The sequence below is a fragment of the Oncorhynchus keta genome, chromosome 14, assembly GCF_023373465.1.
Source record: "Oncorhynchus keta strain PuntledgeMale-10-30-2019 chromosome 14, Oket_V2, whole genome shotgun sequence".
Classification (NCBI taxonomy): Eukaryota; Metazoa; Chordata; class Actinopteri; order Salmoniformes; family Salmonidae; genus Oncorhynchus; species Oncorhynchus keta.
In genome coordinates this window covers 10,843,191-10,857,858 of record NC_068434.1, presented here as the reverse complement: position 1 = coordinate 10,857,858, position 14,668 = coordinate 10,843,191, and the positions used below count along the sequence as shown (strand labels likewise).

Here is a 14,668-nt window from a genome sequence, read left to right as displayed (position 1 = left end):
TTATGTAAACATTACTGTCTTCAGAGGGCTTTTCTTTTCTTTCTTCTTTTTCTCCCCAATTTCATGGTATCCAATTGGTAGTTACAGTCTTGTCCCATCGCTGCAACTCCCCTACGGAGTCAGGAGAGGTGAAGGTCGAGAGACGTGCGTCCTCCGAAACACGACCCAACCAAGCCGCACTGCTTCTTGACACAATGCCCACTTAACCCCAGAAGACAGCCGCACCAATGTGTCGGGGGAAAACACCGTACACCTGGCAACCGTGTCAGCGTGCACTGCGCCCAACCCGCCACAGGAGTCGCTAGTGCACGATGGAACCCTCCCCTAATCACTCCTTCTGTGGCCTCCAACTGCTCTTAAACGCTAGCAAAACCAAATGCATGCTTTTCAACCATTCGCTGCCCGCACCCGCCTGCCCAACTAGCATCACTACTCTAGACGGTTCTGACCTACAATACGTGGACAACTACAAATACCTAGGTGTCTGGCTAGACTGTAAACTCTCCTTCCAGACTCATATCAAACTTCTCCAATCCAAAATCAAATCTAGACTTACCCAAACTTACCCTCGTAAAACTGACTATCCTACCGATCCTCGACTTCGGCGATGTCTACAAAATAGCTTCCAATACTCTACTCAGCAAACTAGATGCAGACTATCACAGTGCCATCTGTTTTGTTACCAAAGCGCCTTATACCACCCACCACTGCGACCTGTATGCTCTAGTCGGCTGGCCCTCGCTACATATTCTTCGCCAGACCCACTGGCTCCAGGTCATCTATAAGTCTATGCTAGGTAAAGCTCCACCTTATATCAGCTCACTGGTCACGATAACAACACCCACCCGTAGCACGCGCTCCAGCAGGTATATCTCACTGATCATCCCCAAAGCCAATTCCTCCTTTGGCTGCCTTTGCTTCCAGTTCTCTGCTGCCAGTGACTGGAACGAATTGCAAAAATCACTGAAGCTGGAGACTTACATTTCCCAAACTAACTTTAATCATCAGCTATCTGAGCAGCTAACCGATCACTGCAGCTGTACATAGTCCATCTGTAAATAGCCCACCCAACATCATCCCCATATTGTTTTTATTTACTCTGCAGCTCTTTTGCACACCAGTATCACTACTTACACACCATAATCTGCTCATCTATCACTCCAGTGTTAATCTGCTAAATTGTAATTACTTCGCTACTATGGCCTATTTATTGCCTTACCTCCTCATGCCATTTGCACACACTGTATATAGACTTTCTTTTTTTTCTATTGTTTTGACTATACGCTTGTTTATTCCATGTAACTCTGTGTTGTTGTTTCTGTCGCACTGCTTTGCTTTATCTTGGCCAGGTCGCAGTTGTAAATGAGAACTTGTTCTCAACTAGCTTACCTGGTTAAATAAAGGTGAAATAAAAATAAAATAAAAATAACTGTGCCAATTGTGCGCCGCCCCATGGGTCTCCAGGGTTGCGGCCGGCTGCGACAGAGCCTGGAATCGAAACCAGACTCTCTAGTGGCACAGCTAGCACTGATGCAGTGCCTTAGACCACTGCGCCACTCGGTAGGCCGGAGGGGTTTTCAGAGGTCGACACAGTAGTGGCAAGGAATCTTAATAACCTTTACATTTTGGGTACTGACATAAATAAACCTTGTTGTCATTTTGGATATTCTTAAGATATTTGTTTGGATGTACACTAAAACAGACCACATCTAGGCACATCTGGGCTCCCGAGTGGCGCAGCGGTCTAAGGCACCACATCTCAGTGCAATAGGCGTCCCTACAGTCCCCGGTTCGAATCCAGGCTGTATCATATCCTGCCGTGATTGGGAGTCCCATGAGGTGGCGCACAATTGGCCCAGCGTCGTTAGGAGGGTTTGGCCGGGGTAGGCCGTCATTGTAAAAAATAATTGGATCTTAACTGACTTGCCTAGTTAAATAAAGGTTAAAGAAAAAAGTAGAAGACTGACTCGAATTGTTTACCACTAAGCGTAAGCTAAATAGTCACTGTATAAACGTACCTGATGTAAGCAACAAGAAAGTGTAGAACTGGTGCACTTCCCTCACTCTCACCCTGTGTCCACGACAACGCAAGCTCTGTGTCCGATACGGCCACGACAGTGGGCTGTGTGGGAGGGGACGGAGGCATACACATCTCTGCGGATGGGAAAGAACAACCCTGTCATGTGACATTTAAATGTCCCGCTGAACTCAATGTAAGATCATGCTCGATGTACAAAGTCAAATAAATTCATCCTAGAGGGGGAATTACAAGGAAGGAAACAATAAACAACAACATGACAACAGGAAGAAAATGAATATAGCACCACATAGTGTATATCATACATTATATTAATATAGCACCACATACTGTATATCATACATTATATTAATATACCACCACATACTGTATACCATACATGATATTAATATAGCACCACATACTGTATATCATAAATTATATTAATATACCACCACATACTGTATACCATACATGATATTAATATAGCACCACATACTGTATACCATACATGATATTAATATAGCACCACATACTGTATATCATACATGATATTAATATAGCACCACATACTGTATACCATACATGATATTAATATAGCACCACATACTGTATACCATACATGATATTAATATACCACCACATACTGTATACCATACATGATATTAATATACCACCACATACTGTATACCATACATGATATTAATATACCACCACATACTGTATACCATACATGATATTAATATACCACCACATACTGTATACCATACATGATATTAATATACCACCACATACTGTATACCATACATGATATTAATATACCACCACATACTGTATACCATACATGATATTAATATACCACCACATACTGTATACCATACATGATATTAATATACCACCACATACTGTATACCATACATGATATTAATATACCACCACATACTGTATACCATACATGATATTAATATACCACCATATTAATATACCACCACATACTGTATACCATACATGATATTAATATACCACCACATGCTGTATACCATACATGATATTAATATACCACCACATACTGTATACCATACATGATATTAATATACCACCACATACTGTATACCATACATGATATTAATATACCACCACATACTGTATACCATACATGATATTAATATAGCACCACATACTGTATACCATACATGATATTAATATACCACCACATACTGTATACCATACATGATATTAATATACCACCACATACTGTATACCATACATGATATTAATATAGCACCACATACTGTATACCATACATGATATTAATATAGCACCACATACTGTATACCATACATGATATTAATATAGCACCACATACTGTATACCATACATGATATTAATATACCACCACATACTGTATACCATACATGATATTAATATAGCACCACATACTGTATACCATACATGATATTAATATAGCACCACATACTGTATACCATACATGATATTAATATACCACCACATACTGTATATCATACATGATATTAATATACCACCACATACTGTATACCATACATGATATTAATATACCACCACATACTGTATATCATACATTATATTAATATAGCACCACATACTGTATATCATACATGATATTAATATACCACCACATACTGTATACCATACATGATATTAATATAGCACCACATACTGTATACCATACATGATATTAATATACCACCACATACTGTATACCATACATGATATTAATATACCACCACATACTGTATACCATACATTATATTAATATAGCACCACATACTGTATACCATACATGATATTAATATACCACCACATACTGTATACCATACATGATATTAATATACCACCACATACTGTATACCATACATGATATTAATATAGCACCACATACTGTATACCATACATGATATTAATATAGCACCACATACTGTATACCATACATGATATTAATATACCACCACATACTGTATACCATACATGATATTAATATAGCACCACATACTGTATACCATACATGATATTAATATACCACCACATACTGTATACCATACATGATATTAATATAGCACCACATACTGTATACCATACATGATATTAATATACCACCACATACTGTATACCATACATGATATTAATATAGCACCACATACTGTATACCATACATGATATTAATATACCACCACATACTGTATATCATACATGATATTAATATAGCACCACATACTGTATACCATACATGATATTAATATACCACCACATACTGTATATCATACATTATATTAATATAGCACCACATAGTGTATACCATACATGATATTAATATAGCACCACATACTGTATATCATACATTATATTAATATAGCACCACATACTGTATACCATACATGATATTAATATACCACCACATACTGTATACCATACATGATATTAATATAGCACCACATACTGTATACCATACATGATATTAATATAGCACCACATACTGTATACCATACATGATATTAATATACCACCACATACTGTATACCATACATGATATTAATATAGCACCACATACTGTATACCATACATGATATTAATATAGCACCACATACTGTATACCATACATGATATTAATATAGCACCACATACTGTATACCATACATGATATTAATATACCACCACATACTGTATACCATACATGATATTAATATAGCACCACATACTGTATACCATACATGATATTAATATAGCACCACATACTGTATACCATACATGATATTAATATAGCACCACATACTGTATACCATACATGATATTAATATAGCACCACATACTGTATACCATACATGATATTAATATACCACATACACATACTGTATACCATACATGATATTAATATAGCACCACATACTGTATACCATACATGATATTAACATACCACCACATACTGTATACCATACATGATATACTGTAATATACATGATACCACATACTGTATACCATACATGATATTAATATAGCACCACATACTGTATACCATACATGATATTAATATAGCACCACATACTGTATACCATACTGTATGATATTAATATAGCACCACATACTGTATACCATACATGATATTAATATAGCACCACATACTGTATACCATACATGATATTAATATAGCACCACATACTGTATACCATACATGATATTAATATACCACCACATACTGTATACCATACATTATATTAATATAGCACCACATACTGTATACCATACATGATATTAATATAGCACCATATTAATATACATGATATTAATATAGCACCACATACTGTATACCATACATGATATTAATATACCACCATATTAATATATATTAATATAGCACCACATACTGTATACCATACATGATATTAATATACCACCACATACTGTATACCATACATGATATTAATATACCACCATATTAATATACCACCACATACTGTATACCATACATGATATTAATATACCACCACATGCTGTATACCATACATGATATTAATATACCACCACATACTGTATACCATACATGATATTAATATAGCACCACATACTGTATACCATACATGATATTAATATACCACCACATACTGTATACCATACATGATATTAATACAGCACCACATACTGTATACCATACATGATATTAATATACCACCACATACTGTATACCATACATGATATTAATATAGCACCACATACTGTATACCATACATGATATTAATATACCACCACATACTGTATACCATACATGATATTAATATAGCACCACATACTGTATACCATACATGATATTAATATAGCACCACATACTGTATACCATACATGATATTAATATAGCACCACATACTGTATACCATACATGATATTAATATAGCACCACATACTGTATACCATACATGATATATAGCACCACATACTGTATACCATACATGACATTGATATAGCACCACATACTGTATACCATACATTATATTAATATAGCACCACATACTGTATACCATACATGATATTAATATAGCCACATACTGTATACCATACATGATATTAATATACCACCACATACTGTATACCATACATGATATTAATATACCACCACATACTGTATACCATACATGACATTAATATACCACCACATACTGTATACCATACATGACATTAACATACCACCACATACTGTATACCATACATGATATTAATATAGCACCACATACTGTATACCATACATGATATTAATATACCACCACATACTGTATACCATACATGATATTAATATACCACCACATACTGTATACCATACATGATATTAATATACCACCACATACTGTATACCATACATGATATTAATATACCACCACATACTGTATACCATACATGATATTAATATACCACCACATACTGTATACCATACATGATATTAATATACCACCACATACTGTATACCATACATGATATTAACATACCACCACATACTGTATACCATACATGACATTAGCACAGGGTTTCTTGTACTTTTTCTGCACACAACAACAAAAAGTTGACACTAGAGAATTCAGGGGATCCAACTTATAAAAATGTATATTCCTTATATATTCCTTGTGTATTACCGCTGTAGGTTCATTATCCACAGAATGTTATCCTTACACACAATAATGTATAAGGTGTAAAAGGATCTTAGTTGACACTAAAAGGTAGTGTTAAAAAAAAAAAAAAAGATTACAGATTTTCTCAAGGGACCTAATTTGAGTTTCAGACCCCACGTTTGGGAACCACTGCATTAACACATACACATCAAAATCAAATCACATTTTATTGGTCACATACACATGGTTAGCGGATGTTATTGGTCACATACACATGGTTAGCGGATGTTACTGGTCACATACACATGGTTAGCAGATGTTATTGGTCACATACACATGGTTAGCGGATGTTATTGGGTCACATACACATGGTTAGCGGATGTTATTGGTCACATACACATGGTTAGCGGATGTTACTGGTCACATACACATGGTTAGCAGATGTTATTGGGTCACATACACATGGTTAGCGGATGTTATTGGGTCACATACACATGGTTAGCGGATGTTATTGGGTCACATACACATGGTTGGCGGATGTTATTGGTCACATACACATGGTTAGCGGATGTTACTGGTCACATAAATATGGTTAGCGGATGTTATTGGTCACATGCACATGGTTAGCGGATGTTATTGGTCACATACACATGGTTGGCGGATGTTATTGGTCACATACACATGGTTGGCGGATGTTATTGGTCACATACACATGGTTGGCGGATGTTATTGGTCACATACACATGGTTAGCGGATGTTATTGGTCACATACACATGGTTAGCGGATGTTACTGGTCACATACACATGGTTAGCAGATGTTATTGGTCACATACACATGGTTGGCGGATGTTATTGGTCACATACACATGGTTAGCAGATGTTATTGGTCACATACACATGGTTAGCGGATGTTATTGGTCACATACACATGGTTAGCGGATGTTATTGGTCACATACACATGGTTAGCGGATGTTATTGGTCACATACACATGGTTAGCGGATGTTATTGGTCACATACACATGGTTGGCGGATGTTATTGGTCACATACACATGGTTAGCGGATGTTATTGGTCACATACACATGGTTAGCGGATGTTATTGGTCACATACACATGGTTAGCGGATTTTATTGGTCACATACACATGGTTAGGCGGATGTTATTGGTCACATACACATGGTTAGCGGATGTTATTGGTCACATACACATGGTTAGCGGATGTTATTGGTCACATACACATGGTTAGCGGATGTTATTGGTCACATACACATGGTTAGCGGATGTTATTGGTCACATACACATGGTTAGCGGATGTTATTGGTCACATAAATATGGTTAGCGGATGTTATTGGGTCACATACACATGGTTAGCGGATGTTACTGGTCACATACACATGGTTAGCGGATGTTATTGGTCACATAAATATGGTTAGCGGATGTTACTGGTCACATACACATGGTTAGCGGATGTTATTGGGTCACATACACATGGTTAGCGGATGTTACTGGTCACATACACATGGTTGGCAGATGTTACTGGTCACATACACATGGTTAGCGGATGTTATTGGTCACATACACATGGTTAGCGGATGTTATTGGTCACATACACATGGTTAGCGGATGTTATTGGTCACATACACATGGTTAGCGGATGTTATTGGTCACATACACATGGTTAGCGGATGTTATTGGTCACATACACATGGTTAGCGGATGTTATTGGTCACATACACATGGTTAGCGGATGTTATTGGTCACATACACATGGTTAGCGGATGTTATTGGTCACATACACATGGTTAGCGGATGTTACTGGTCACATACACATGGTTAGCGGATGTTATTGGTCACATAAATATGGTTAGCGGATGTTACTGGTCACATACACATGGTTCGCGGATGTTACTGGTCACATACACATGGTTAGCGGATGTTATTGGTCACATACACATGGTTAGCGGATGTTATTGGTCACATACACATGGTTAGCGGATGTTACTGGTCACATACACATGGTTAGCGGATGTTACTGGTCACATACACATGGTTAGCGGATGTTACTGGTCACATACACATGGTTAGCAGATGTTATTGGTCACATACACATGGTTAGCGGATGTTATTGGTCACATACACATGGTTAGCGGATGTTATTGGTCACATACACATGGTTAGCGGATGTTATTGGTCACATACACATGGTTAGCGGATGTTACTGGTCACATACACATGGTTAGCAGATGTTATTGGTCACATACGCATGGTTAGCGGATGTTACTGGTCACATACACATGGTTAGCAGATGTTATTGGTCACATACATATGGTTAGCGGATGTTACTGGTCACATACACATGGTTAGCAGATGTTATTGGTCACATACACATTGTTAGCAGATGTTATTGGTCACATACACATTGTTAGCGGATGTTACTGGTCACATACACATGGTTAGCAGATGTTATTGGTCACATACACATTGTTAGCGGATGTTACTGGTCACATACACATGGTTAGCGGATGTTACTGGTCACATACACATGGTTAGCAGATGTTACTGGTCACATACACATTGTTAGCGGATGTTACTGGTCACATACACATGGTTAGCGGATGTTACTGGTCACATACACATGGTTAGCGGATGTTACTGGTCACATACACATGGTTAGCGGATGTTATTGGTCACATACACATGGTTAGCGGATGTTACTGGTCACATACACATGGTTAGCGGATGTTACTGGTCACATACACATGGTTAGCGGATGTTATTGGTCACATACACATTGTTAGCAGATGTTATTGGGCCACATACACATGGTTAGCAGATGTTATTGGTCACATACACATGATTAGCAGATGTTATTGGGCCACATACACATGGTTAGCAGATGTTATTGGTCACATACACATGATTAGCAGATGTTATTGGGCCACATACACATGATTAGCAGATGTTATTGGGCCACATACACATGGTTAGCAGATGTTATTGGTCACATACACATGATTAGCAGATGTTATTGGTCACATACACATGATTAGCAGATGTTATTGGTCACATACACATTGTTAGCGGATGTTATTGGTCACATACACATGGTTAGCGGATGTTACTGGTCACATACACATGGTTAGCAGATGTTATTGGTCACATACACATGATTAGCAGATGTTATTGCGAGTGTAGTGAAATGCTTGTGCTTCTAGATCCGACAGTGCAGCAGTATCTAACAGGTAATATCTAACAATTCTACAGCAAAACCTAATATCTAACAAATTCCACAACAAAACCTAATATCTAACAAATTCCACAACAAAACCTAATATCTAACAAATTCCACAACAAAACCTAATATCTAACAAATTCCACAACAAAACCTAATACACACAATCTAGGAAAGAAATGGGATAAGACTATATAAATCTAAAATATATGGATAAGCAGTGATAGCACACCTCAGACAGGTCTAGCTTGTAGAGTAAAAAAAGAATACAGCACAGTATTGTGGTCACCTCTGCTGTCACCTCTGCTGTCACCCTTGATTACCTTGTGAAGAAGTGCTGATGTCCCTGGGCATGCTAGGTCGGCCCTCGCCTGCCCATCCATACGCACCAACACTAACTCTGTACTGGGTGGCAACTTTAAGGTTACCAATGTCCACATCCTAGGAGAAAGGGTGCGAGAGAGTGAGAGAGTGCATAGTAAGCTTGTCTGCTCTGAAACTTCCATTCACACACAGCACCAGTCAAAGGTTTGGACACACCTACTCATTCTACGGTTATCTTTATTTTTGCCATTTTCTACATTGTAGAATAATAGTGAAGACATGAAAACTGTGAAATAACACATATGGAATCATTTCGTAACCAAAAAAGTGTTAAACGAATAAAATATATATTTTAGATTCTTCAAAGTAGAATGCATAGTCTTTGTCACGTCTGCTCCTGGCGCTCGAGGGCGTCAGGTTGCCCTGCATCCCGCCTACCTCGCTGCAGCGGGATTGACAGGTGTCTTGCCTCATCCGGGTCGCCAGGCTCTCACGCTCCTGCCGGTTTGTTGGGCTCCCACGCCCCAAGCGGCTTGCCCAGCGCCCATGTCTCGGCCGGTTCACCCAGGTGGGATGCCGGGTGGCACCCCAAGAGGGGGGTTACTCTCACCTCTGCTCCCGCTATTCCCTCTTCCCTGGTGCTTGAGGGTGCCAGGCTGCCCTGCATCACGCACTCCTTCCATCCATTACGCACACCTGCCTTCCCTCGTCATGAGCATCAGCGATATTGGACCTGGACTCAATCATCACCTGTTTATTTCCTACCCTATATTTGTCAGTTCCCCATCACCTGTTTATTTCCTCCCCTATATTTGTCAGTTCCCCATCACCTGTTTATTCCCTCCCCTATATTTGTCAGTTCCCCATCACCTGTTTATTTCCTCCCCTATATTTGTCAGTTCCTCATCACCTGTTTATTTCCTCCCCTATATTTGTCAGTTCCTCATCACCTGTTTATTTCCTCCCCTATATTTGTCAGTTCCCCATCACCTGTTTATTTCCTCCCCTATATTTGTCAGTTCCCCATCACCTGTTTATTTCCTCCCCTATATTTGTCAGTTCCTCATCACCTGTTTATTTCCTCCCCTATATTTGTCAGTTCCCCATCACCTGTTTATTTCCTCCCCTATATTTGTCAGTTCCTCATCACCTGTTTATTTCCTCCCCTATTATTTGTCAGTTCCTCATCACCTGTTTATTTCCTCCCCTATATTTGTCAGTTCCCCATCACCTGTTTATTTCCTCCCCTATATTTGTCAGTTCCTCATCACCTGTTTATTTCCTCCCCTATTATTTGTCAGTTCCTCATCACCTGTTTATTTCCTCCCCTATTATTTGTCAGTTCCCCATCACCTGTTTATTTCCTCCCCTATTATTTGTCAGTTCCTCATCACCTGTTTATTTCCTCCTCTATTTTTGTCAGTTCCTCATCACCTGTTTATTTCCTCCCCTATATTTGTCAGTTCCCCATCACCTGTTTATTTCCTCCCCTATATTTGTCAGTTCCCCATCACCTGTTTATTTCCTCCCCTATATTTGTCAGTTCCCCATCACCTGTTTATTTCCTCCCCTATATTTGTCAGTTCCCCATCACCTGTTTATTTCATCCCCTATTATTTGTCAGTTCCCCATCACCTGTTTATTTCCTCCCAGTTCCCCATCACCTGTTTATTTCACCAGTTCCCCATCACCTGTTTATTTCCTCCCCTATATTTGTCAGTTCCCCATCACCTGTTTATTTCCTCCCCTATATTTGTCAGTTCCCCATCACCTGTTTATTTCCTCCCCTATATTTGTCAGTTCCCCATCACCTGTTTATTTCATCCCCTATTTCCTCCCCTATTTGTCAGTTCCTCATCACCTGTTTATTTCCTCCCCTATATTTGTCAGTTCCCCATCACCTGTTTATTTCCTCCCCTATATTTGTCAGTTCCCCATCACCTGTTTATTTCCTCCCCTATATTTGTCAGTTCCCCATCACCTGTTTATTTCCCCCTCCCATCACCTATTTTGTCAGTTCCCCATCACCTGTTTATTTCATCCCCTATTATTTGTCAGTTCCTCATCACCTGTTTATTTCCTCCCCTATTATTTTGTCAGTTCCCCATCACCTGTTTATTTCCTCCCCTATTATTTGTCAGTTCCTCATCACCTGTTTATTTCCTCCCCTATTATTTGTCAGTTCCTCATCACCTGTTTATTTCCTCCTCTATATTTGTCAGTTCCCCATCACCTGTTTATTTCCTCCCCTATTATTTGTCAGTTCCTCATCACCTGTTTATTTCCTCCCCTCATTTTATTTCCTCCCTATTATTTGTCAGTTCCTCATCACCTGTTTATTTCCTCCCCTATTATTTGTCAGTTCCCCATCACCTGTTTATTTCCTCCCCTATTATTTGTCAGTTCCTCATCACCTGTTTATTTCCTCCCCTATTATTTGTCAGTTCCTCATCATTTATTTGTCAGTTCCTCATCACCTGTTTATTTCCTCCTCTATATTTGTCAGTTCCCCATCACCTGTTTATTTCCTCCCCTTTATTTGTCAGTTCCTCATCACCTGTTTATTTCCTCCCCTATATTTGTCAGTTCCTCATCACCTGTTTATTTCCTCCCCTATTATTTGTCAGTTCCCCATCACCTGTTTATTTCCTCCCCTATTATTTGTCAGTTCCCCATCACCTGTTTATTTCCTCCCCTATTATTTGTCAGTTCCTCATCACCTGTTTATTTCCTCCCCTATTATTTGTCAGTTCCTCATCACCTGTTTATTTCCTCCCCTATATTTGTCAGTTCCTCATCACCTGTTTATTTCCTCCCCTATTATTTGTCAGTTCCCCATCACCTGTTTATTTCCTCCCCTATTATTTGTCAGTTCCCCATCACCTGTTTATTTCCTCCCCTATTATTTGTCAGTTCCCCATCACCTGTTTATTTCCTCCCCTATTATTTGTCAGTTCCCCATCACCTGTTTATTTCCTCCCCTATTATTTGTCAGTTCCCCATCACCTGTTTATTTCCTCCCCTATTATTTGTCAGTTCCTCATCACCTGTTTATTTCCTCCCCCATCATTTTATTTGTCAGTTCCCCATCACCTGTTTATTTCCTCCCCTATTTTATTTGTCAGTTCCCCATCACCTGTTTATTTCCTCCCCTATTATTTGTCAGTTCCCCATCACCTGTTTATTTCCTCCCCTATTATTTGTCAGTTCCCAATCACCTGTTTATTTCCTCCCCTATTATTTGTCAGTTCCTCATCACCTGTTTATTTCCTCCCCTATTATTTGTCAGTTCCCCATCACCTGTTTATTTCCTCCCCTATTATTTGTCAGTTCCCCATCACCTGTTTATTTCCTCCCCTATTATTTGTCAGTTCCCCATCACCTGTTTATTTCCTCCCCTATTATTTGTCAGTTCCCCAGCTCTGTTCCCCACTGTTGAATTGTATTGTTTTTATCTTTAGTATTAGTTTGCTGACGCTGTTCCTGTCTTGTTCCATGTCCGTTATTTATTAAATGTTTTACTCCCCATACCTGCTTCGTCTTTCCAGCGTCATTCCATGTGTCACACTCTTGGCATTCTCTCAACCAGCTTCCCCTGGAATGCTTTTCCAACAGTCTTGAAGGAGTTCCCACATATGCTTAGTACTTATTGGCTTCTTTTCCTTTACTCCGTGGTCCAACTCATCCCAAACCATCTCAATTGGATTGAGGTGGGTGATTGTGGAGGCCAGGTCATCTGATGCAGCACTCCATCACTATCCTCCTTGGTCAAATAGCCCTTACACAGCCTGGAGGTGTGTTGGGTCATTGTCCTATTGAAAAACAAATTATCGTCCCACTAAGCGCAAACCACATGGGATGGCATATCGCTGCAGAATGCTGTGGTAGCCGTGCTGGTTAAGTGTGTCTTGAATTCTAAATAAATCACTGACAGTGTCACCAGCAAAGCACCATCACACCTCCTCCTCCATGCTTCATGGTGGGAACCGGATTTCCAAAGGACAGAAGTCTTATTGTTATTATTATTATTGGTGTCCTTTAGTAGTGGTTTCTTTGCTGCAATTTGATCATGAAGGCCTGATTCACGCAGTGTCCTCTGAACAGTTGATGTTGAGATGTGTCTGCTACTTGAACTCTGTGAAGCATTAATTTGGACTGCAATTTCTGAGACTGGTAACTCTAATGAACTTATCCTCTGTAGCAGAGGTAACTCTGGGTCTTCCTTTCCTGTGGCGGTCCTCATGAGAGCCAGTTTCATCATAACGCTTGATGGTTTTTGCAACTGCATTTGAAGAAACTTTAAAAGTTCTTGAAATTTCCCCGATTGACTGACCTTCATGTCTTAAAGTAATGATGGGCTGTAGTTTCTCTTTGCTTATTTGAGCTGTTCTTGCCATAATATGGACTTGGTCTTTTACCAAATAGGGCTATCTTCTGTATACCAACCCTACCTTGTCACAACGCA

At 39.0% G+C, this 14,668-nt stretch overlaps 1 protein-coding gene across 2 annotated transcripts in view; it reads right to left on the bottom strand.

Moving 5' to 3' along the window:
* LOC118394008 (pikachurin) overlaps window positions 1-14,668 on the bottom strand; it is a 56,977-nt gene that overhangs the window by 31,106 nt on the left and 11,203 nt on the right. For both annotated transcript variants that reach the window (XM_052461081.1, XM_052461082.1), the window contains exons 5-6: window positions 10,203-10,320; window positions 2,019-2,154 (exon numbers count right to left, since the gene is read on the bottom strand). In XM_052461081.1, the coding sequence (XP_052317041.1) occupies window positions 2,019-2,154; window positions 10,203-10,320 (254 nt within the window). The remainder of the gene's footprint in view (window positions 1-2,018; window positions 2,155-10,202; window positions 10,321-14,668) is intronic.